Consider the following 26,961-nt stretch of genomic DNA (forward strand, 5'->3'; position numbering starts at 1 on the left):
TAGGGATTGTGCAGACTGTTGTGTGAATGCCGCCTCACTCCTTTGTGATGTCACCTGCAGGCAGGTTTCAGCCGCCACCTGGTATTCATTGTAGTTATTGTGGAGTTAGCAAGTAGCACTGGGGTGAAAAAAAAAGCCAAATTGAAAAGGGAAACGGAAGACAAGTGCCAATGACCCCATTCCGTAATAGAACAACAAAGAACAAAGAAATGTACAGCACAGGAACAGGCCCTTCGGCCCTCCAAGCCCGTGCTGACCATGCTGCCCGACTAAACTACAATCTTCTACACTTCCTGGGTCCGTATCCCTCTATTCCCATCCTATTCATGTATTTGTCAAGATGCCCCTTAAATGTCACTATCGTCCCTGCTTCCACCACCTCGTCCAGTAGCGAGTTCCAGGCACCCACTACCCTGTGTGTAAAAAAACTTGCCTCGTACATCTACTCTAAACCTTGCCCCTCTCACCTTAAACCTATGCCCCCTAGTAATTGACCCCTCTACCCTGGGGAAAAGCCTCTGACAATCCACTCTGTCTATGCCTCTCATAATTTTGTAGACCTCTATCAGGTCTCCCCTCAACCTCCTTCGCTCCAGTGAGAACAAACCGAGTTTATTCAACCGCTCCTCATAGCTAATGCCCTCCATACCAGGCAACATTCTGGTAAATCTCTTCTGCACCCTCTCTAAAGCCTCCACATCCTTCTTGTAGTGTGGCGACCAGAATTGAACACTATACTCCAAGTGTGGCCTAACTAAGGTTCTATACAGCTGCAACATGACTTGCCAATTCTTATACTCATTGCCCCTTCCAATGAAAGCAAGCAGAGAAAACCTCTATCAAGTTAGTGAGACACGACCGCCCCTTCACAAAACCATGCTGCCTCTCACTAATACGTCCTGTCGGTACTCCCAGGTCCTCTGTCAGTTCGCTCAGTGTCGCTAGATTGTATCCCATGATAAAGTACCTAACTGTTAGCATTCCCCCGTCCTGTCTCCATTTTTTGAAAGTGGTGTCCAGCATGGCTGGTGGGAATTGAAGGTTTCCGCAGATGGGGGCGACCTCGGTCAGACCAAAATGTTGCCTCGTCTGGTTCTGTGTCCTTAATGTATCTACCATCACCGGGCAGGATGTGGGTGTTCGTCGGGTGGGGGTGGATGCGAGCGCTACTGTAGTGAGAGCTCGGATGGTCGTTCCCATGCAGCAAAACACCTCCATCCTCACCCATTCTGTGGTGGGTTCGCATATCCATCCCCTCACTCTCTCTGCCGTTGCTGCCCAGTGGTAGTATTGTAAATTCGGTAGTGCCAGGCCATCCATGAAATTCCTCCTCTGCAGTGTTGAGTTGGGGATTCTTGGATTCACACACACATAAACACTATGATCATTTTATCTATGCTGTGCAAGAAGGCCTTGGGGATGAAGATCAGTATAGATCTGAACAGGAGGTGGAACCTCGGCAGTACATTCATTTTGACCGTCTGCACCCTCCCTGCCAGGTAGAGCAGGAGTGTGTCTCATCATTATAGGTAGTTTCTGACTTCCTCCACCATGCTGGTTAGATTTCACTGGCGCCTCGGTGTCCAGTCCCGGGCTATTTGGATTCCCAGGTAGCAGAATTTGTTTTGGGCTAGTTCAGGCGTGTCTATGTCTGGAATTTCCACCATGGTCTACTTTCCGAATTAAATGTCGTCCCAGTTGGGTGAGTCCGCATTTAAAAGGGTTACTAGTGCACCATCTAGGACATAGCCGACTGTGACGTACTGTTAGCCCTTGGTCCGTACCCGATTTTATTGTCATAAACATCGTCCTCTTGCTTATCAAAATCGATACCTTCCCTTGCTCTCGTCCAGTAGCAGGAATGCTAGTCTGTCCCATCCAGCCGTTCCTTACCTCCAGTCGGTCCTTCTCCATCAGGTGTGTCTCTTGGAGGAAGACAATGTCGGCTCTCATACTTTTCATGTTGTCGAAGACTGTGGATCTTTTTACAGGGTTATTCTGTCCCCAAAGTTTTTAGGTGACATTCCTGGTGGGGGATTTATGTTCCCCCCCCCTCCCATTTCGACGGGTGAACTATACTTACCTGGTGGATGCACCCCTGCACTCGGGACCCTCCAACTACTTATGGTGCCATCATGTTCCGTCTTCCCGAATCTGATCGGCTGAAGCCAGTGGAAACCCCTTCCTTCCTTATTGTTTTGTTCCCCGTGGTCTGAATTCTCCCCTCGATCCCTCTTAACTGTCCTACCGGCCCCCATCAGTGCCTTCCCTTTTCTCTTTCCCCCCCCCCTCCCCCCCCCCCACACGACTGGAGATGCACCACGGCCCCACTCTAAGTATTCGAGCAGTCCCAAGTCTCACAGAACCCCGAGATAGTTAACCCCGAGATAGTTAACAACACGCCAACCTGGTGGGAGAAGTTGCGCAGGTCAAAGAGACACAGCCTGAGTGAGACAGACACATCCAGAGTGGGAATTTGGAACTTGGTAATTTGGTGCTGAGGTAATCAGGAACGGGAAGTGGTAAGTCTAATTCTGCTGTTTTACGGTCAAAAGTGCAGTGTGTAGATTAGTCTCTGATTGGCTGAAGCTGCCCCCACCCTAATTGCTGAGAGGCAGTTATCTGGCAGTCACCTGAAGTCAGTTTAGGGGCACAAAGGTACACATTGTATTCTTCTCTTTGAAGTTTAAGTAGTGTGAGTCATCCTGGTCAGCTAAAGTCTGTATAAAAGACAGACAGAAAGCGCACTCGGTAAGCGTTACGCAGGTCAAAGAGACACAGCCTGAGTGAGTGAGACACAGACAGAGTGAGAATTTGGAACTTGGTAATTTGGTGCAGTGAGGTAATCAGGAAAGGTAAGTGGTAATCATACCAGCCATAATCTTATTTAATGGTAACGAAGGCTCAAGGGTCAAAGAGCTGAGAAAGATCTTATTTATTTGGTTCCACTGATACCATCTCTCCAGTCGTGCAGTCACTGGCTTCTATCCTCCGGTTTCTAAACTCACTAGATTATGGCATGAAGAGTAATGCAGAGTTACAACCATTGATGTCCTGCTTCTAAAATTCTGGGTGGGATTTACCGACCCCCCACCTGCATATTTTTCATTGGTGGACACGGCCCGCCAGCGGGATTACCGATCCCACCAGTGTCAATGGGATTTCCTGGTGACGGTACCCCTCATCGCCGGGAAACCTGTGCGCCAGCATGGGGCCAGAATTTCCCACTGGCGTGACCAGCTGGTAGTTCCTGCCCTTTTTCCCTTCTTTCTAAAATCTGCCTGCAGGTTCTTGGCTTTGTTTGGAATTATGGCATTTGTGCCAATGGGAGGGGGGGCATGGTAGCACAGTGGTTAGCACAGTTGCTTCACAGCTCCAAGGTCCCAGGTTCAATTCCCGGCTTGGGTCACTGCCTGTGCGGAGTTTGCACTTTCTCCCAGTGTCTGTGTGGGTTTCCCCCGGGTGTTCCGGTTTCCTCCCACAGTCCAAAGATGTGCAGCTTAGGTGGATTGACCATGCTAAAATTGCCCTTAGTGTCCAAAAAGGTTGGTGGGGTGACTGGCTTACGGGGATAGGGTGGCGGTGTGGGGTTTGGTAGGGTCCTCTTTCCATGGGGCGGTGCAGACTCGATGGGCCGAATGGCCTCCTTCTGCACTGTAAATTCCATGATCCTATGGAGCAAGGCGACCGATTATTCAGCCCCCTTCGTCAGAGCACTCTGAAGCCACTGAATGATATAATATTCGTGATCCTTGCACCAGGGGGAACAGGGCAATGGCAACATATCCTGTGAATTCATATGTGCAGCTGTAGAAATGATTGACTGCTCCCAGAATCCAACATCATAGTTGTTTCAAACTAAATCCTACCAATGGACTTGGACCCGGCTGCACTCCCCAGTTGAATTATCACTTTCACCAGTGTTCAAGACTGAATATCGGTTGTAGAGAGATACACACAGGGGAATTCTGCACGGCTGGCCTCGTTCTCCTCGACAGCTGGGTGCTCACCCATTCCCTATGGGGAAAAACTGGAGAGGTTGGAAGCTTGTCTCAGCAACTATGAGGGTCTAGTCAGAGTTGGTAGGAAGGATCTAATCTATGAACAGAAGTCAAAAAACAGGTGGTCAGAGATGTCAAGCCTCAGAGGATTGGTGAGGGTGATTCTTTTCATGTAGATGGTAGTTATGTTTGAAACTCACACCTTAAAAGGGTGATGGATACAGAAGCCGTCATTATGTTTGACTATGCAGTTGAAGGCCATATCCTAAAGTGGGTTCTGACCAAGAGCTGGAATGTGGGCTGAGGCTCGAGGCATTTTGCACCATCAGCATCGATACATCGGACCAAGTGGCCTCCTTCTGTGCTGTAAACGTTCTATGTTTCTATGAGCAGTTGTATATTTTGTTCCTCACTGGACAGATTGAGCCCTGGATTTATATCTGAACACCTGCAGTTCAACTTTTCCTGACCAAAACTGCCACCAAACCATAGTTCAGTTCCCAGTACTTAAACTGGTATCTTGCCCGAGACCACATCCTGTAGATCCTTATGTACATTGTATTTACGTTCCTCGTCATTCCTGACATCTGCAGCACAGCTCATTCATGCAGATGGATTTATATTTCATTAATGTTAATTGTGGTTCAGCGGTAATACAATCACTTCTGAACCAGAGGGTTTTGTTGTAAAAATCCCTGTCAGAATGCTGATATTTAGAGTGGCAACACCTACATGGCAAAGGAACAGATTAACCTTTCTCCCCTGTCACCTTACATCACCACCCAAAGCACTCCTACAGATTTCTTATCAAGTTGCCCCAAGAATTTTGTCATTTCTACGAGCCATCTGTTCTCACTGGAACTCTGTCTTCCACACGGGTATTTCCAATCTCTGCTCTCGAAGATCACGCCATGGAATCTTCTCCCAAACAACTTTTTCTCAGATATCTTCACAAATCATAGAATCATACAATTTACAGTGCAGAAGGAGTCCATTCTGCCCATTGAGTCTGCATCGGCCCACTGAAAGTGAGGATTCTTTGCTGCCAGTCCGGATGAAATGATCAGTCGAACATCTCGTTACTTTAACATATGTTTATTTCTCGGCCGGTGCTAAGACCGCTGTATCTCTTGAGAGTTACAACAGTAAGCCAAAATCAATACATCTAACAGCAGTTCTTATATATTTTTGGTTCATTGCTGAGGGCAGCCCCCTCGCATTCCATTTTGCTGAGGGCAGCCCCCCTCGCATTCCATCTGTGCCTTCAGCTTAATTGTGATTATTTTCAAGCCTAGCGCAATCATCCCCAAGGCCGTTACTGCAATTTGTCTGGTACAAAAACAAGTGATTACAGCTTGCTACCAAAAGCCTGTAAAAGCCGGTCTTGACATTTCTTCACACAAAGCTTTACTTAACATTTTGTTTTTCCCATAAAGTTCCAATCCATCTTGAGCCAAACTCTCATTGATCCATCATCAGCCAAACTCTCAAAAGAGCACCCTACTGAAGTCCATGCCTCCACCCTATCCCCGTAATCCAGTAGCCCCACCTAACCTTTTGGACACTCAGGGGCAATTCAACATGGCCAATTCAACATGGCCAATCCACCTAATCTGCACATCTTTGGACAGTGGGAAGAAACCGGAGCATTGGGAGGAAACCCACGCTGACACGGGGAGAAAGTGCAAACTCCACACAGTCATCCAAGGCTGGAATTGAACCCGGGACCTTGGAGCTGTGAGGCAGCAGTGCTAACCCACTGTGTCACCGTGCTGCCCCAATGATCCGCCTTGAAGGTTTCAACCTCTCCTTCTGCTGTTTCTAACCATCACTTTTGCCTTCCACATGCTGTCTCAGATGCCCAACCCTACCAGCAGAACACCATGACTGCACATGTTGAGGTGTCACCAACATTTGCGTCACCTTGGATTTCTGGCTTCTCACGCCTGGTTCACTTTCTGTCTATTTTTTCAGCTTTACCAATTTTGTAGTCTCTCTCTGCTCTTCACTCTTAACTTAATTGAACAGAATCGCCAGATTTCAGTTCTTGGTTCCGTTAACTTCACTTGTCTTCCTGTCACATTCCTGTTTTCTGGGACTTTTTTGTTCGTTATGTTGGGCCTGCAATCTGCCGTCTCCATACATGTCCTGCTAGAGAGACTTAAAACAGCTCTCTGCACCTCATAATCAACAGCTAAACTGTAACTGCTCTTTAATTTCTCTGTGGGCCATGAGGTGATCAGTAGCAGACTTGTGTTTGTTTTAAAGTTGTAAAACCCCCATTAAATGCTGGCACTGTGATGAATGGAGGCTTTTAGGAATATTGGAATGTAGGTATTGGTCAATTTAAGTGTTAAAAGCCAAGGGTTATAGTGTGTTAGACTGCTGTGGTCATTTAAAAAAAAATATTGCAGGGCCTGGGCGGATTTAAGAGCCAGAGGTGAAATTGACCAAGAGGAATGTGTTTGTCAGTCTGGGCTAATACCCTGTCGCTTGACTATGGAAAGTCCCTGGTGAGCTAATAATGTACTTTCTGTCCCTGGGAAGCTAATATTTCAGCTTGGGGAAATTATGTCATTGCTGGGTGGAGCTAAGAGATGCAGAGGGAGATTTTGAGAAAGCCGAAGAGGTCTGATCTGGCTATCACAGATACCACAGGCAGTTGTCTTTCCGATTAGGATAGTTGAAAAAATTGTAATGGAGCAGTCTTTTCTGAAGAACAGGAAGGGGCAGTTGAAGCAACTATTTGAAGATAGTAAGCTGGTCTGAAGGGGTTCTAACAGAAGCCAAAACCTATTGTGAAGCAAGTATCACTTTATGCCATGCTAATTTTGTACTTAATTGAGAGCTGTATGTTTATTGTCTTGTTGTTTAATGGGGAATTAAGTAGTAGTATTAAGGGGTAAGTGTAAGCTCTTCTGTTGTGAAGTTAAAGAGTTTAATATTGTATTCATAATAAAGTTTTGTTTTAAAATACCGAAAGCCCTATTTTTTGCTTTTCGTCTGCCGTTGACAATCTCTCTTTTCCCTTTGCTTCTGCCATTACCAACCTCTCCTTTTTCTTTGCTTCTATTTCCAATTCTTCACTTCCATTGCAATTGAATTCGAGCTAATTCTAATGATTCAGGTTGTGTCTCTGGCAAATGTAAATATTGAGCGATGGCTTGTATTATCTCTACCTTGCTCATCCCTGGTTAACTGCAGCTTCCCTGGCAAACCCAAAACGTTTGCTTTTACCTCCCTTTTTAAACCATCCCAACTAATGTCTTCCACACCCAGGAATATTTTGGCAACTGAAAGAGCCATTTCCAGTCACTTCCTATACAAATTTCAAAACCTGAAAGAATGCAATTGTTCCACACACATTCACTGTCTGTAATTCAATCAACCCAAGTCAAACAAGGAATTATACTTAAGAACGCAGAACCCAGCCCCACTTGTATTGCAATCCCAGACCAGACCTCAACAGTGGCTCTGATACTGCACTGTAACCACAATATTTTAGTTTATTTTGTAAGACTGTGGAAAGTATGATTTGCTCCACAAGTGATTGCATGAAAAAACAAAAGTACAGATTTATAAAAACTGTCAAAAATTAAAGCGAAACTTAAGAAACATAAATTAAGCTTAAATGTAAAGCTATACCGTATTCAGAACAAACACAATACAAATACAAACTATTTAAACCGACATCTATTTTGTAACATTACTCTTTGAACTGTGGATGAATTTACCAGGTCAACTTGTTTATTTGATGTACTCCAATCCAGTGTCATTCCAGCTGTTTAGAACTCACCCTTCTGTATTTAAGTAACAGCTATAGCAATATATAACGTAATATCAATTATGTAGAATCTGCATTTAATACATTGTTTCAACAATTATTGCTTTTTTTGTTAGGGAAAACAGGAAAGCATTGATACTTTCAGTATGATTCCCCAGTTACGCAATCTGTTGGAACCTCCCAAACAGGCTACTCTCCCTGGGTCACCCCATGCAGTGGGTGTTTGTCCCTATTGGATGGTAGGATCAATCCCAGTTGAACAGACCCTGTCCCCATCCTGAACCCACGCAGGTTCACTTCCCAGCAGAGTCACAGAAAAACAGTGTAGAAAAAACCATTCGGCCCATCGAGTCTGCACTACCGCATAATAGGCACCTGATCCGCCAGTCCTAATCCCATTTGCCTTCAGCTGGCCCATAGCCTTGAATGTTAAGACATGCCAAGTGCTCATCCAGGTACCGTTTAAAGGATGTGAGGCAACCCGCCTCTATCACCCTCCCAGGCAGTATGTTCCAGACCGTCACCATCCTCTGGCTAAAAAGGTTTTTCCTCCAAACCCCCTGAACCTCCCGTCCCTGACCTTGAACTTGTATCCCCTCGTAGCTGACCCTTCAACTAAGCAGAACAGCTGGACCCTATCCTCCCTGTCTATGCGCCTCATAATCTTGTACAACGTGATCAGGTCGCACCTCTGTCGTCTCTGCTCCAGCAAAAACAACCAAAGCCTATCCAACCTCTCTTCAGAATTTAAATGTTCCATCCCAGGCAACAACCTGGTGAATCAACTTTGCACCCGTTCCAGTGCAATCACATCCATCCTATAATGTGGCGACCAGAACTGCACACAGTACTCCAGATGTGGCCTCACCAATGTTCTGTATAACTCCAACATGATTTCCTTGCTTTTGTAATCAGAGTCACTGATACCGAGCAGCAATCCTGGATACTTTATCCTAAATCCAGGAATAATGAGTTTCGGTTGATTGTCAGTGCCCCACTGCAGCCCAGACTGGTCCCCACCCTGGGCCCTTCCAGTCTGTACATTTCCCCAGTGCCCCATTGGGGAACATTCAGCCCCGGATATCATGCAGAAGCAGCATTGAGGGGCTGGGAGGTGGAGTCTGGTGACCCTGTTGCTGGGCCTCTGACGTCACAATGGGAGAACACACTCACTAAGATCGATCTGGAAGCTGGGAAACGGCCAATAGGATTTCAAGCTGGAGTCCGGCCGGTTAAATGGGAACGGTAGGGAATCAGAGAAAAATGGTAATAGAATGGGAGCAGCAATGTTCATAAATTGAAATGTTCACACAATCACTCTTAGTCCAGGTGTGAATTGCCGAAGTGACTCCAGATGTCTCTTTCCATCTGGACTCAATCGATTACCCTTTAACCTGAAACAGATTGAATATTGAAAAGAAATATACTTTAAACTTCATGTTTTAAAAAAAGAAAACAGATTGAACAACAGTGTAATTAACATGGAGTCGCGAGTTAACATTTCAATAACAATTGCAGACAAATACCTGCCACAAATGTAACTGAATCAATTCATATTTTATTATACTAAAAAGTAATATAAATACTCACTCGATTTGCTCCAGATTCCTGCAAGTCAGCATGAGGCGGCAGAGAGCAGGGATAGAATGGTCTGTGAAGGAGTTTGATTGGAGGTACAGCAAGGTCAGCGACTGGATTGTACTAAGACCGGAGGCAAGGTCATCAGTACAAGAATCTGTGAGGCCGTTCTTTTCAAGACTGGGAACAGTGAGCAATAACAAGAATGAAAGTAAATTCACAATGTTTGTTCACAAAAACGTCACTGATACTGATGATAATTACAATATCAGCAAACCACTTCTTAATAAACACAATTTCAAAGCGCCTAGGTACTTACTCCAGTATCTGTATTTTACAGTCTGGATTCCTCAGAGCTGCAGACAGTAGTTTGATTCCTGAATCTCCCAGTTTATTATTATCCAGGTTCAGATCAAGAAGTGACTGGTTCGTATTGAGAGCAGAGGCAAGATCCTGAGCACACAAATCTGTGAGGGCATTATTATAGAGTCTGGGAGTCAGAGAGAGAGAGAGGGAAATAACAGCAGTCAGGGCAAATTCAGTGCTTTTAAGAATGGTATATTCTATTAAGAATAGTAATAGCAATAATAATATATGGTGTGTGCAGTGCAAAAAAACAACTCCCTTAAAATGGAAGGAAATATACTATTGAGGCTGTAAAATTGAAAAATAAATAAAATATGCAGTGAACACTCAGCCGATCAGACAGTATCTGTGAAGAGAGAAAAGAGGTAAGTTTCAGTTTGATGAACTTTCATTAGAACCGACAAAAAAGAAGCAAATTAACAGGTTTTAAGCAACATGGAATTGGGGATGGGCAGGGTAAAGAAAATAAAATGGAAGAGCAGGAAGGATTAAATGACAAAAGGGATAATGGAGCAAGACAAAAGCACAGGATCTCCATGTCCTTATTCTGAGTCACTAGGGAGGGGCATGGGATGGCTCCAAAATTGAGTTTGTGACTCTGAAGATAATGGCTGTGATTTTACCAGAACTGTGTAGTCCCAACATCAGAATTGGAATTGGGTGCAATGAGAGAAGAGTAGGCAGAGACATGAATGTAACATTGCCAGAGTCAGAAAATTGGCTGGCAGGTGAGGCTAGCCATCCACTATTTAAGGGCAGCCAGTAGTACTTTCAAAGACAGTAACTCTAGAGGGACCAGCAAAGGTGACTTGGTTACTGAACAAAGTTCTGAAATTACAAGAGGCAGAATAATGGTTTCTCCCCAATTCACTGATGCCTCCCTGGAGGTGCTTCTCCAGGATGCTCAGATACGGAAGGAAGTTTTGTTACCTCATGATTTGGGGGGCGGGGGGGGGGGAGATTAGCCCTGTCTATGCATGTCTGGATGTAGATTGCCGAGGACCAGTGGAGGCATGGGGCACCTGGGCTCAGCGTGGCAATAGGATCAATAACGTGATGTGTTCTGACAAGGTGAGTGCAGCACACAAGGTTAAATGTACAGCCTTCTATGTGAATTAGGGTGAAAGTGAAATTGATGGAAAGTTCATTCCCACACAGCCACTGGCAATGTCCAGGTAGCAGCATTGACTGTCAGAGACATGAGAGGGTCCTGGCTGGTCAGAGTTGTCTCCTGTTGTGACCAAGTGGTCAGATGCAGGAGGCATCTCTGTAGTGCTATGCTGGACAGTCAGGCTGTCACCAGCTAGTGCATGTTTTGGATGGTGACTAACAATTGAAATGTACGTATTGTAGAAGAAAGAACACAATCAGGGAACAGAAAAGGTGGTAGCATCCAGATCTTGTTATCCTTATGTCCACAGAAGATGGAGCACTGGAGTTGGGAGACCTGGAGACAGGGCGACAAATCGTTGATTAGTTGTGGAGTAAAAGTGAATGGATGGGTGAATGGGCACAAGAGACCCTCTGGTGACCACAAACATAGTGACCGTGTATCCATCACTGGTCACACAGAATAGTCTAAAGGACATGTTGGGATCATTCTTTTCTCTCTCACACAAATTATGGGTTGCAGGACAGGGGGGCAGCTGTCCACCTCGGAAGGAGGGTATGACCTCAGAAAGTGCATCATCATATTATTCCCTTGCACACTCCATGGGACTGATATCCCATAGCCTGGAAATCAGAGGAGTAAATAACAGGAGTTAATGTAGTTCATTATTGATAACATTATCACTTACACTAACAATGATGGACAATGTTCATTGATTATATATCCTAACAGTGCTAAAATATTATTAGATATCCAGCTATTATAAACATAATCTCAGAATCTGGTACTTACCCCAGTTTCTGTATTTTACAGTCCGGATTCCTTAGAGCCTCAGATAGCAGTTTCACTCCTAAATCACCCAGGTTATTATTACCCAGGTTCAGATCAGTCAGTGTCCGGTTTGTACTGAGAGCGAAGACCAGATCCTTGGCGCAAGAATCTGTCAGTGAGTTATTGCTCAGACTGGGGATTGGAGAGAGAGAAAAATAACAGGAATCAGGGTGAAATCCCCAGAGATTTCAAGATCACGATCAATAAAAATGTACAGTGCGAGTCATACAAGAAAGACAACTTCCATTCATAAAAGAAGGAAAATACTGTAGACGCTGTAAATCTGAAATATAAATAGAATGTGCTGGAAAAAGCAGATCAGGCAGCATCAGTGAAGAAAGAAACAGTTAATGTTTCAATTCATTGAGATTTCATTAAAACTGGGAAATAGCAGCGAATTGACAGATTTTAAGCGAAGGGGAAATGGACAGGGTGAGGAAGCAAAGAGAAACCAAAATGAAAATGCAGGAGTGAATAAATGACAAAATGGATGATGATGCAAGATAACATCCTCATGTCCTCACATGAGTCATGATAGAGGGACATGGGAAAGTCAGTGGCTCAGGAATGAAGATATTGCTTTGCCAGATGATAATGGCGAAGAGTTTATCGGACGCTATACAATTCCAACACCTGAATTGAAAGTAGATGCCAAGGGCGTGTGGGAAGGGTAGCCAGAGTTACAATAATAATGATCTTTATTAATGTCATATGTTATATTAACATTGCAATGAAGTTACTGTGAAAAACATTCTAGAGTTCGAAAGGAGATAGCTGAAGAAATAGTGGAGGCGTTAGTTATGATCTTTCAAAAGTCACTGGAGTCAGGGAAAGTCCCAGAGGATTGGAAAATCGCTGTTGTAACCCCCCTGTTCAAGAAGGGAACAAGGAAAAAGATGGAAAATTATAGGCCAATTAGCCTAAGCTCGGTTGTTGGCAAGATTCTAGAATCCATTGTTAAGAATGAGATTTCTAAATTCTTGGAAGTGCAGGGTCGGATTAGGACAAGTCAGCATGGATTTCATAAGGGGAGGTCGTGCCTGACAAACCTGTTAGAGTTCTTTGAAGAGATAACAAATAGGTTAGACCAAGGAGAGCCAATGGATGTTATCTATCTTGACTTCCAAAAGGCCTTTGATAAGGTGCCTCACGGGAGACTGCTGAGTAAATTAAGGGCCCATGGTATTCGAGGCAAGGTACTAACATGGATTGACGATTGGCTGTCAGGCAGAAGGCAGAGAGTTGGGATAAAAGGTTCTTTTTCGGAATGGCAACCGGTGACGAGTGGTGTCCCGCAGGGTTCAGTGTTGGGGCCACAGCTGTTCTCTTTATATATTAACGATCTAGATGACGGGACTGGGGGCATTCTGGCTAAGTTTGCCGATGATAGGTGGAGGGGCAGGTAGTATGGAGGAGGTGGGGAGGCTGCAGAAAGATTTAGACAGTTTAGGAGAGTGGTCCAAGAAATGGCTGATGAAATTCAACGTGGGCAAGTGCGAGGTCTTGCACTTTGGAAAAAAGAATAGAGGCGTGGACTATTTTCTAAACGGTGACAAAATTCATAATGCTGAAGTGCAAAGGGACTTGGGAGTCCTAGTCCAGGATTCTCTAAAGGTAAACTTGCAGGTTGAGTCCGTAATTAAGAAAGCAAATGCAATGTTGTCATTCATCTCAAGAGGCTTGGAATATAAAAGCAGGGATGTACTTCTGGAGCTTTATAAAGCATTAGTTAGGCCCCATTTAGAATACTGTGAGCAATTTTGGGCCCCACACCTCAGGAAGAACATACTGGCACTGGAGCGGGTCCAGCGGAGATTCACACGGATGATCCCAGGAATGGTAGGCCTAACATACAATGAACGACTGAGGATCCTGGGATTATATTCATTGGAGTTTAGGAGGTTGAGGGGAGATCGAATAGAAACTTACAAGATAATGAATGGCTTAGATAGGGTGGATGTAGGGAAGTTGTTTCCATTAGCAGGGGAGACTAGGACCCGGGGGCACAGCCTTAGAATAAAAGGGAGTCACTTTAGAACAGAGATGAGGAGAAATTTCTTCAGCCAGAGAGTGGTGGGTCTGTGGAATTAATTTCCACAGAGGGCGGTGGAGGCTGGGACGTTGAGTCTCTTTAAGACAGAAGTTGATAAATTCTTGATTTCTCGAGGAATTAAGGGCTATGGAGAGAGAGCGGGTAAATGGAGTTGAAATCAGCCATGATTGAATGGTGGAGTGGACCCGATGGGCCGAATGGCCTTACTTCCACTCCTATGTCTTATGGTCTAAAAACAAGATATCGTCAGAGCTGGACAAATCCCTGAAGATTGACTGGCAGGCGGCAGCATGGAAGGGGAAGTCCAGGTTCAAGCAGTGCTCACACCACCTTCAATGGCAGCGAGTAGTAATTTCAAATGCAGCAAGGCTAGAAAGTACCAGCAAAGGAGCCCTGCACATCTTTTGGGACCTGAAGTGGCAGAAGGCAGGTCAAGGGTTGTTCCCTGATTCATTGATTCCTCCCTGTGTATGGTTCTCCATGCTGCTTGGGCTTGGACAGAGATCCTGTTCCCTTCGTGACTGCAACTCGTGGAACAAGCAGAAGCATGCCATTTGATCCATCAAACTTGCTCCACCATTCAGTCAGATGAGGGTTTATCAACTACCACTTGCACCATTTTCCCACACTATTCACATATCCCTTGATGTCAGGCCAAAAGATGTGCAGGTTAGGTGGATTGGCCGTGCTAAATTGCCCGTTCGTGTCCAAAGGTCAGGTGGAGTAATGGGGATCGAGCAGAGAGGTGAGTCTGGGTAGGGTGCTCTTTCAGACGGTCAGTGCAGATTTGATGGGCCGAATGGCCTCCTTTTGCACTGCAGAGTTCTTTGATTAGTATCCAGAAATCTGTTAATTTTGGTCTTGAACAAGGTCAATGATTGAGATTCCACAACCTTCTGGAATAGAGAATTCCAAAAATTCATCACCCTCTGAGTGACGGAATTCCTCCTCATCTCAGTTTTAATGGCTTGTCCGTTAATCTGAGATGGAGTCTCCTGGTTCAAGAGTCGCCAGCTAGGGAATCAGATCTACATCTATCCAGTCACATCCTGTAGAAATTTGTAAATGTCAATGATATAACTCGGCTTACAGCTGATGAGCTGGGGTCTGAGTTTTGGACACAGTGACATATCGGGGAAAGTGACAACAATTTGGACATTTTAGTTTGGAGTTAGTCGTAAGGAACAGGAGAAGGCCATTCGACCCATCTAGTCTGCTACAATGAGATCATGACCAATCTGAAAAGATAATCCTCAACTCCACTTTCCTGCCTTGTCCCCACAACCCTTGATTCCTTTATGAATTAAAAAGTTGTCTATCTCAGCTACAGGGTCCCAGGTTTGATTCCCAGCTTGGGTCACTGTCTGTGCGGAGTTTGCACTTTCTCCACGTGTCTGCGTGGGTTTCCTCCGGGTGCTCCAGTTTCCTCCCACAGTCCAAAGATGTGGAGGTTAAGTGGATTGGCCATGCTAAATTGCCCTTGGTGTCCAAAAAAAAAAGCTTAGGTGGGGTTACTGGGTTACGGGGATAGGGTGGAGGTGTGGGATTAGGTAGGGTGCTGTTTCCAAGGGTTGGTGCAGACTCGATGGGCCGAATGGCCTCCTTCTGCACTGTAAATTCTATGATTCTAAGAACCCTAACAATCCATCCTCTACAGCCCTCTGCGGTAAAGAATTCCACAGATTTACTATCTTCTGTGATGATAAATTCCTCCTCATTTCGGTCTTATTCTGTGGATGCACTTTTTTGGAGAGACCCCACAAGAGAAAACAATCTCTCAACATCTACCTCTTGAGGGTCTTGTGTCTCAATAAGGTTGCCTCTCGTGTTTCTAAACTCCAAAGAATGCAGTCTCAAACTACTTAACCTCTCCTCAGAAGAAAATTCCTCCATACCCAGGATCAACCTATTGAACCTTCTCTGCACTGCCTCCAATGCCAGTCTATTTTTTTTTTTTTTAAATAAGGGGACCAAACTGTTCAAAGTATTCAGATGTGGTCTAACTAGTGCTCTGTATAGTTTTAGTAAGTTTTATTTTTATACTCCAATCCCTTTAAAATGAAGGTATCAGGCCTGTACCGGCCATCAAACACTGATCTATTCTAATCCCATTTTCCAGTACTTGGTCTGTAGCCTTGCACCCAATGATGTTTCAAGTGTTCAATTAAATCCGTCTTAAATGTTATGTGGGTTCCCACCTCTATCACCCTTTTCGGCGGAGTTCCAGATTCCCACACCCTCCGGGTGAAAAAGATTTTCCTCAAAACCCTTCTAAATTTCCTGCCCCATATTAAATCTATGGCCCCGAGTTATTGACCCCTCTGCTAACGGTAAAATTTCTTCATATTGACCCGATCTATGCTCCTCATAATTTACCACACCTCAATCAGGTTCCCCCCTCAGTCTCCTGCGCTGTCAAGAAAACAACCCCAGCCGATCCAGCCTCTCATCACAGCTCAAATTCTCCAGCCCAGGCAACTTCCTGGTGAATCACCTCTGCACCCTTTCGAGTGCAATCATATCGTTCCTATAATGCGACCAAAATAGCTGTGGCCTTCTTAAAAATGTTATTGGCCTGTCCTGCTACCTTCAAGGACCTTTGGACAGGCACCCAAGGTTCCTCTGGTCCTCTGTACTTCCTAGTGTTCTACCATTTATTGTGTATTCCCTTACGTTGTTAGTCCTCCCAAAATGCATCATCTCACACTTTTCAGGGTTAAATGCCATTTGCCCATCTGATCAATCCACCTACACCATCCTGTCATCTAAGGTTTTCTTCCTTGTTATTTACCACACCACAAATGTTCATGTCATCTGCAAACTTACTAATCCCTGCGGTAAACAACTGGACAAAGGCTTCCAGTCACAAAAATAACCTTCGACCAATGCCTTCTGCCACTAAGCCAATTTTGGATCCAATTTTCCAAATTGCCCTGGATCCCATGCGCTCTTAGTTCTTCATTAGTTTCCCATGCGGGCCTCGTCAAATGCCTTACTGAAGCCCACATAGACTACACCAACTGCACTGCCTTCATCTACACATTGGGTCAACTCCTCAAAAAATTCAATCAAATCTGTTTGACAGAATCTCCCCCTGACAAACTCTTGCTGGTACAGATTTATTCAAGTACTTCCAATAGGAAAGGGAGTTGGGAGATGGAATGGTAATTTACAAAGACAAAGGGGCCAAGGGTTGGTTTGCAGAAAAGTGTTGATGATTCAGATTGGAAAGTGAGAGGGACAGAACCTGGTAAAAGGGAACCTTTAACAATATTAGTTATGATGACCAACAAGGGAAGTCGAGTGGTTCACAGTTTAGTGGAAACATTCGTAATGAACCAGCAGGTAGATCCCACAGACAAGATTAACCTTGTTATGGGCCAGTGTTTAGAGAACCCCAAAGTGTATCATGGAGTTCACCTGACCCACAACTTTTAATAGATTGTAGTATGGGGAGCACACGGCCCACTCACAGGTGTGATACAACAGAAATCAAAAAGTATTTTTTAAAGCAAAACAATGTTTATTCTATGAACTCAAGTTAACCTTTTTAAAACATACATTTGACATCTTAGCAAACATTAATTCAAATACAACCCCCAAAGAATACAACAATAAGTAATCCTTGATAAATTCCCAAACAACATCCAGTGGACAAAAGAAACACCTTTTAACAGAAGGACATCATTCACTACTGAGAACATAATAATTCTGAATTCACCAAATGATCAAGAGATAGTCTTTTCATGGCAGAGAAAACAACAGTACACCTGCTTTGTCTGGCTTCAGCTCCAACACTGAAACGAAACCAAAAAAAAAGACACACCCAAGCTTTTCTCAAAGTAAAAGTAAAAAGCAGAGCCAGAGCTCAGCTCCACCCACTCATGCAGTAACATGAGCAGCCAAACATTTCTTCAAAGTGACATTCTCATGACACCTCTGCCCAAGAAAAAAAATAAACCACCAACTTCAAGATAGTTTCATTTTTAACCTTCTCACTATCCTTTAAAAATACACGCAGTAAATATACTTTTTGTTTCAAAAAACAACACACGCAAACAGGTATAATAATATAGTCCATTTTGTTTTTGTTCTTCCCCCAACTGGACTCCTTCTTGATTGGCAGTCTCTTTGGGCAAGAAGGTCTCTGCACGATCCATCCATTTCTCTACTCCTCGGCATGTTTCTTTAATGTTAGATACTTTCGTTCAAACCGATCACAGAGTCCCTTGTAATTCTCCAACACAGGAGCATTGGTTATCACAGCTTTCAGGCAGTTAAATGCCTGTTGAAGCTCCGCTGTCCACTGAAATTTTCGACGTTCCTTCAGCAAGTCCATCAGTGGAGCAACCACGCTACAAACATTTGGCACAAATGTTCGATCAAATCCACTCGTGCCAAGAAATCGCATTATTTCCCTTTGTGTCGAGGGTATTGGAAACTCTTCGAATAACTATTGTCTTCCCATCCCATGAGACCATTCAACCCTGTCCAATTGTATGACCAAGAAAAGTGACTTGGGCTTTTCCAAATTCATTTATGGCTAGGTTTATCACCAAACCCGCCTCCTGAAGTCAATCGAATAACTCCATCAGATGTTTTAAATGTTCTATCCATGTCTGGCTGAAATTTACCAGATCGTCGAAGTATACCGCACAATTGGGTAAACCTGAAATGACTTTGCTAGTTGATCGTTGAAATGTGGCTGGGGCATTTTTCATGCCAAATGGCATAACTTTGAATTGGCATATACCATCTGGAGTCACAAAAGCTGAAACCTCGATCACCCTTTTGGATGAAGGTAGCTGTAAATTCTTTAAATAAATCCAGTTGAGAAATAATTGTCCCACTTTCTCAATGCAATCCTCCAAACGTGGGATTGGATAAGTGTCCATTCTTGTAACTGCATTAATCTTTCTATAGTCCACACAACCGTTGGGTACCAACTGGTTCAGGTACTACCACAATGGGTGAGCTCCTTGGCTGCAATCAACTTCAATTATGCCATTTTTAAGCATACTCTCAATTCTTTGTTAACCTGTGCCAATTTTAAAGGATTAAGTCTATATGGATGTTGTTTGATAGGAACAGCATTTCCCACATCAACATCATGTATAGCCATTTTAGTACATCCCAATTTATCTCCACAAACTTGCCCATGTGATATCAATAACTCTTTCAGGTCAGTCTGTTTTTCCTCTGGAAGGTAACTCAACAATTTATCCAAATTTTTAAGATCATCCTCATTTTCCAATTTAATTTGAGGTATGTCAAATTCACAGTCATCTGGATTTGGTTTGTCACTTTGAGTTAGAATCATTAAAACCTCCTCCTTTTTCTCTCCTTCCCTTTCAAAGTACCTTTTAAGCATATTCACACGACACACTCAGTGAGTCTTCCTTCTATCTGGTGTTTTTGCCAAATAATTCACCTCACTTAATTTCCTTTTAATCTGATAAGGTCCACAAAACCTTGCTTTTAAAGGATCACCTACCACTGGTAACAACACTAAAACTTTATCTCCACTGGCAAAACTACGAACTTTGGATTTCTTGTCCGCTACCTGTTTCAACACATTTTGTGCAACTTTTAAATGTTGTGTAGCCAATTCGCCTGCTCTGTTTAATCATTCCCTAAAATCTGACACGTAATCCAATAATGTGAGTTCTCATTTCTCACTCACCAATTTTTCCTTAATCAATTTAAGTGGTCCTCTTACCTCATGACCAAAAATCAGTTCAAGAGGACTGAATTTGGTTGACTCATTAGGTGCATCCCGAATTGCAAACAGTACGAATGGAATTCCTTTATCCCAATCCTTTGGATAATCTTAGCTATATGCCCTCAACGTTGTCTTTAATGTCTGGTGCCATCTTTCGAACGCTCCGTGTGATTCTGGATGTTACACACTTGATTTAAATTGTTTTATTACTAAGCTATCCATCTATTCTTTGAATAACCTTGAGGTAAAATTCGATCCTTGATCCGATTGTATTTCTGTGGGTAGTCCATATCTAGTAAAGAATTTAAATAACTCCTCCACAATCTTTTGAGCTGTAATATTACATACTGGAATGGCCCCTTGAGACTCTAGTAGACACATCCATTATAGTCAAAAGATATTGATTCCCACTTTTCGTTTTAGGAAGTGGTCCCACGCAATCAATTAGGACCTTTGTAAAAAGTTCCTCAAATGCTGGAATGGGTATTAAGGGCGCTGGTTTTATCACTGCTCGATGTTTCCCCATCACTTGACATGTGTGACATGATTGACAAAATTTAACTACATCTTTATGTAGTCCAGGCCAATAAAAATGTTTTTGTATTTCAGCCTGAGTTTTCCTTACTCGCAAATGACCTCCCACTGATACCTCATGTGCTACTCGCAACACCTCCTTTCTATACCCTACCGGCAATACTACTTGGTGAACCTCTGCCCACTTTTCATCCGCCTGCATATGTAAAGGTCTCCATTTTCTCATCAAGACATCACTTTTACGGTAATAACACTCTGGTATACACTCAGATTCCTCTTCTGTATATGCTTTCTGATACATCCATTTTACTTCTACATCTTTCTATTGTAACTCCGCCAATTTTCCTGAACTAAAAATATCCGCCACATCCTCCACCTGTTCTTTTCCAACCATTTGATCAAAAATCGTTTCTGATTATTGCACTTCACCTTTATTTCCACTCTCTGATCTCTCCTCTTGTCTTAACCTGTGAATTTGCAACCTTATTACTACACAATCCGGAAAAATCCCAGGATATACGTCCTTCAACACTTAACAGTTGTCCGATTTTCCACTGGCTTATCAACCACAGTTAGCATCACTGACACCTGCGATCCAGCTACATCATTACCCAAGATAAACTGTATTCCTGGACAAGATAGTTTCTTTATTACTCCTACTACCACTTCACCACTCCTCACTGGACTTTCCAACAGTACCTTGTATAATGGAACACTACTCCTCTCACCCTGAATTCCACATATTACCACCTTTTCTGGCAACATTCTTCCCAAACTACATAACTCCTCATCTCTTACCATTAAAGATTGACTAGCCCCTGTATCTCTTAAAATTGTGACTTCTTTACCTTCTCCTCCTGATACACATGAGGAAACTTTACCCACACAAGTAAATTCTTTAAAAGAGATCAAGCACCTTCTTATCAATCACCTCTTGATCAGGCTGTACAATCACTTGCACCTCCTTTGCTTCACTTGGGCTTTCCTTTACCACTTTAACAAACCCCACTGTCTTATCCTGTTTGACCACATCATCCTTCCCAGTGCTTTTCTTCAACCACCAATACTGTGACTTTACATGGCCTTGTTTATTACAGTGAAAACATTTGAAACTTTTCATTTATTTTCCACCTTCCTGGATTTCTTTTTCAGTCTGAGGTACACTCCCTTTATGATCTCACATCAGATCCCCTTTGCCTCTACCACTTGAGTATTTCTCATGTCCCCAGTTTCTATCCTTCACAGGCTGAAACTGATGTTGGAAACCAAGCTTTGATTTATGAACAAATACATAATCATCCACCATTTCCGCTGCTAATCTCACAGTTTTAAACCTCTGATCTTACACATGAGTTCTCACTACATCAGGAATTGAATTTTTAAACTCCTCCAAAAGTATAATTTCTCTGAGAGCTTCATACATTTGGTCTATTTTTTAAGCCCTTATCCACCGATCAAAATTACTCTGTTTGATCCTTTCAAACTCCATGTATGTTTGACCAAATTCTTTCCTTAAATTTCTAAACCTTTGTCTGTAGGCTTTAGGCACTAGTTCATATGCACCTAAGATGGATTTTTTCACCTCCTCATACGTCCCAGATACCTCCTCCGGCAGTGATGCAAACACTTCACTAGCCCTACCTATCAGCTTTATTTGAATCAGTAATACCCACATGTCCTGTGGCCAGTTCATTTGTTTAGCTACCTTCTCAAATGAAATTAAAAAGGCTTCTACCTCCTTCTCATCAAACCTTGGCAATGCTTGGACATATTTAAATAGATTCCCACCAAGCCTTTGACTATGATGCTGTTTCTCACTATCTTCATCACTATCATCCAACTGTACGTTTCCCTTTACGACTGCCAATTTTAACTGACTGTCATATTTCACGGCCATTTTCGGAAGTTCAAACTCTCTCTTCATCTTTTTTCTTGATCTGCATCTCCCTTTCGCTTTCTTTTTGTTCTGCTAGGGCTATTCTTTCTTTTCTCCTTTCCTGTCTCTCCTTTTCTTTATCCTCTCCCTCTCTTTCATATTCAAGCCGCTTTACTGCTTTCTCATGTTTCATTTGTTTAATTTGTAACTGAATTTTTGCCATTTTCAATGAGTCAAAATGAATCTCAGGCAACTTTAAATGCTTCCCCACCGCCATAATTACCTCATCTTTTCGCATTTTGTCAGGTAATGTTAACTGCAATGTTTTTTGCCAAATCTAACCGTCTGCTTTTAATCTCTGTCCGTAAGGTAGTGTGTGTGACCGTCTCCACCCCCAAAAACTTCAGAGCCTCTGAAAAAGCCATTGTCCATAACACACTCCCCACTTAAACTGAAATACCACACCTGATAAGCAATCACCCGTCACTGTCTTTAAGTTCACTAAGCCAATCCAATAGATAGACATTTATCCCCCTCGAGCCCCCAATTTGTTATGGGCCAAGATTTAGAGAACCCCAAAGTGTATCATGGAGTTCACCTGACCCACAACTTTCAATAGATTGTGGTATGGTGAGAACACGGCCCACTCACTGGTGTGGTACAACAGAAATCGAAAAGTATTTTTTAAAGCAAAACAATGTTTATTCTATGAACTCAAGTTAACCTTTTTAAAACATAGTGAACATCTTAGCAACCATTAATTCAAATACAACCCCCAAAGAATACAACACTACGTAATCCTTGATAAATTCCCAAACAACATCCAGAAGACAAAGGAATCACCTTTTAACAGAAGCACATTTGGTTTAAACTCACTACTGAGAACATGTATAATTCTGAATTCACCAAATGATCAAGAGATCGTCTTTTCATGGCAGAGAGAACAACCTGCTTTGTCTGGCTTCAGCTCCAACACTGAAACAAAACCAAAAAACAAACCACAGACACACCCAAGCTTTTCCCAAAGTAAAAGTAAAAAGCAGAGCCAGAGCTCAGCTCCACCCACACTCTGACATCACTGCAGTAACATGAGCAGCCAAACATTTCTTCAAGTGACATTCTCATGACAACCTGGAGACAGCATAACAGAGGAGAGGAGAAAATCTAAAGACAGATACAAGCTCAGGGTTAGGGCAGCGTCAATATATGTCTCCCCGTGTAGGGAATGGGAGAGAAACAACACTGCCATTTGAACAAATGGTCTTGAAATTAGTGACAATGCTTGTTGGAGGTGACAGTACGAGGAGCAATGAAGAGTGGTTTATAAGACGTTGGTTGATAATCAAGAAAAATAAAGCCAGGGCATGTTATAAAAGGAATCAGAGCAAATCTGTGGTGCTTATTAATAACATTAATAATGATCGTAATTATTATGTGTGGTGCTTAATACAGATAATAATTTACCATGGCTGAACGTTCAGTTATTGCAAGCACAATCTGGTACTTACCTCAGCTCCTGTATTTTAGAGTCTGGATTTCTGAGCACCGCAGACAGTAGTTTCATTCCTGAATCTCCGAGATTATTATATCCCAGGTTCAGATACATCAATGACCGGTTTATACTGAGAGCAGAGGCAAGATCTTCGACACAAGAAACTGTGAGAGCGTTATTATTCAGCCTGAAGAGTAGGGAAGAGAGAAATGGAAATTGAGTTAAAATATAGTCGCGGAGAAATTGCGCATGGATGGGGTTGCGGAAGAGGAGGTGCTGCATTGGTCAAATGTGATACGGATCTACTTCAATAGACCTTAATATCAGGGGTTTCTATAACCAGCAGAAAATGCAAATTTCCTGATTCGCATGCCCATGTCCATTTTCATCCCCAATGTTTAAATTTAATAGAATTACTGATACTCATAATAATGTACGCAAGTGTTATTATTAAAACTATTCCTGATACTGAGAAAAATAAGTGTCACACATCCAGTTATGATACTGTCTGGTACTTACTCCAGTTTCTGTATTTTACAGTCCTGATTCCTCAAGGCCACAGATAGCAGTTTCATCCCTGAATCGCCCAGATTATTGCGACCCAGTCTAAACAGAGAGAGTGAGAAACACGTTAAAACAGACTGAATTTTCACCACGGAGGTGAGAAACAATAGCTGGGTTTATTTTCAGGTCAGAAACCCACCAACGGTGTGAAACTGATTTTCCATGTAGGGGCGCCATTAATTGTTATGGAGACAGATTTCCTGTTCACTTAGAGCCAGTGGAAGTCGGAATTCAGGTGGGTCAGACAAAGAGTGGAATCATTTCGACCAGCATGGCAGCCATCATTGAGGCTGCTGGGTGTCCTGGGGGAAAAAACTGATTTGTGTCAAGGCTGCCACAGCAGCAGAGGGAATTAAGGTGTCACATGGAAGCCAGAGGCCTGGAATCTAGGGCAGGACATCCCCTCACTACATTGATGCTAAAATGGAGGCACGAGGGAAAGGAGATGTATCCTCTTCCCTGAGGGCAGCAGGAGGAGGTCACCACAATGTGCCACAGGGGCTCCACTTTGTTCAGCATTATTTCCCTTTGCTGCCTCTTCTTACTCATCTTTCACAGGCTTCTGCTGAGGAACTGTTCCTCCCAGTGCCTCGTTGTCCTCAATGTCCACATCTCCGTGGTGAGCCATGTTATGGAGAGTGCAGTAGACTGTTGTAATGGCAGAGATTCTTGCAACAGGGGATTGGAGGTCAACAGTGAACTGACCCATGCACTAGAATCATATGTTCATTAGTCCAATGGCCTGTTCAATGGCCAGGTGGCATTCACCATTGTACCTCTTTCTGAGGCTTTAAAGTACCATTACTTCCAGGAATATCTGTTGTGCACTGAGACACACACTTTCGAGGTTAAATGTTTCATGGCAGCTGCCATGAGAGTGTTCGCACATGATGGGGGAAGTTACTATTATGGTCACAGACCAGTCGGAATACTGAGGGAGTGGAAGCCCTTCCTGTTGTTGGGTCTCGCTAGCCAGTCACTGGGTGCCTTAATGGGTGCAACAGATGATGCCCTGCACTTGGGAGAATTCAGTGACTGAGGGGAAAGCAAATGTCCACTGTCCCTGAGGAAAGTTTGGGCGGCAGACTGGCACAGTGGTTAGCACTGCTGCCTCACACCGGCGAGGATTCGGGTTCGATTCCGGGCCTGTGTCACGGTCCGTGTGGAGTTTGCACATTCTCCCCGTGTCTGCATGTGTCTCACCCCCACAACCCAAAGATGTGCAAGGGAAATGGATTGGCCATGCTAAATTGCCCCTTAATTGGAAAAAAAATAATCTGGTACTATAAATTAATTTTTTTCTTAAAAGATGGGAGGGAGGTAATTGATTAAGCAGCCTTAGACACTACCTTGAGGAACTCCTGTGGTTGTGATTATTGACCTCCAACTACCATAAATAGTTTCTTTGTGCCAGGTAACTCCAACCAGAGGAGAGTTTTATCCCAGTTTCCCAGTGACTCCAGTTTAGTTTGGGCTCCTTGATGCCATACTCGGTCAAATGTTACCTTGATATCAAGGGCAGTCACTCTCACCTCTGGCATTCATCTCCTTTGTCCATGCTTAAACAAAGGCTGTAATGAGATCAGGAGCTGAGCTGCCCTGGTGTAACTCAAATGGGTTTATTAGACTGAGAGTTGCATGTGCAGCCTTTAAATGCCCCTGTATCTGGTCTAATTTCCTGCTGATCAGAATTACCCCCCTGAAGTCCAGCGACTGGACTCGCAAAATATTTGGGAAACGCATCTCATTTTTGCTGTTCCTGAAATCTGGGATTTTGAGGGAATGGTACAATTTTCTTCAAATAAAATGATAAAGCAGTGATTCCCTGTACTTCAACTCCCTGTACATGATATTAATCTGATCGATACCTCAGGATGGGTTATGTTGTGAAACAGTGATAACTGCTGCTGTAAAATTCAACCCCCAGATTTTATGCAAGAAAAATTATTCTGTCCTGTTACAAAGCGGAAACATTGCTGTCTCCTAGTTGATAGGGAACACAGTATTTCCACCATTTATTCTCCATTAAACAGGCTCTATATTTACTGCAGGCGCAACTTGTTACATTTTGATAATTTATGGGAGTTCCCTGCTTCAGGCAGATCCTAACATTAGGGATGGACTATTGGAAAAACCTGTTGTATATCACGGACAGTGGACAGTCTCCAGTAAAACTCTGTGCAAGAACAAGTCAATAGTGCAGATTCTTGGAAATTTGTCCTGGTTGTTCAGTATGTGCCTGCATCCTGGTAACAGGGCAGTTTGAACCTTCTCATTACAGCAGCAGGTTTCCTCATTTAATGAACAGTACTGGGGGCAATTTTAAATAATTAGATCTGAAAAATATATTCTTCTTCAATTTTCAAAGATATTTCACCCTCCCTCACCAGAAGCCATTTGAATATTTATAATATATGGAACTGTATTCCTCTGTGATCTGTACAGTTTCTGGTTGATGTATTAAATATTGGTATTATATATTAGTATATTAATATCAGTAGCATTTTTATTTTCAATGCCATTGTTTAATATGTTTCGAATATCAATATTCGGTTCTTGTAAATGGATATCTCAGTTTCTTTTCATCTTAATTCCATGGTCAAAGCCTCCATGTCACCTCTAGGGGTGCAATTCTCCCAGAAAGTTCATTTATGGTGGGTTTTTCCAGGGAGTCTCCCACCGGCTCTGCAGCTACTTTCCCACTCACTTTTTGGGCCCTGGGAAATTTCTCACCGGTTTAGCCCACACTCGAATTTTTTTTTTTAACACTGGGGAGAACTCCAAGATTGGGCTGCCATTTTGATAGTGTGTGCCGATCTCTGTGAGCTTGTGGGGCCCCCACACCCCCTACCATGGGCAATGTCACCACCCTACACACATGGGCATTACACCCCCCTCCCCCCGCCGCCAAATGAGGACATCCTGCTATAGGGTCCCTGGGGGTCTCCCCTTTTCAGGCCCCTCCACACCCACTGACAGGCCCATCCCCTTCAAGGACACCACCCATCACCCCCCCTCCCCCAATCCCCCAGAGGCCCCTACTTACCTG

At 43.4% G+C, this 26,961-nt stretch overlaps 1 protein-coding gene across 2 annotated transcripts in view; it reads right to left on the reverse strand.

Moving 5' to 3' along the window:
- Positions 1-5,098: 5,098 nt before the first annotated feature.
- Positions 5,099-26,961, reverse strand: part of LOC140410264 (NACHT, LRR and PYD domains-containing protein 3-like) — a 134,329-nt gene continuing 112,466 nt past the window's right edge. For both annotated transcript variants that reach the window (XM_072498229.1, XM_072498230.1), the window contains 6 exons: positions 23,868-23,954; positions 23,365-23,535; positions 11,633-11,803; positions 9,683-9,853; positions 9,376-9,543; positions 5,099-9,179 (listed from right to left, as the gene is read on the reverse strand). In XM_072498229.1, coding sequence (XP_072354330.1) covers positions 9,092-9,179; positions 9,376-9,543; positions 9,683-9,853; positions 11,633-11,803; positions 23,365-23,535; positions 23,868-23,954 — 856 coding nt within the window. In that variant the 3' untranslated portion in view covers positions 5,099-9,091. The remainder of the gene's footprint in view (positions 9,180-9,375; positions 9,544-9,682; positions 9,854-11,632; positions 11,804-23,364; positions 23,536-23,867; positions 23,955-26,961) is intronic.

This window comes from Scyliorhinus torazame, chromosome 4 (assembly GCF_047496885.1).
Source record: "Scyliorhinus torazame isolate Kashiwa2021f chromosome 4, sScyTor2.1, whole genome shotgun sequence".
In the NCBI taxonomy this organism is placed as follows: Eukaryota; Metazoa; Chordata; class Chondrichthyes; order Carcharhiniformes; family Scyliorhinidae; genus Scyliorhinus; species Scyliorhinus torazame.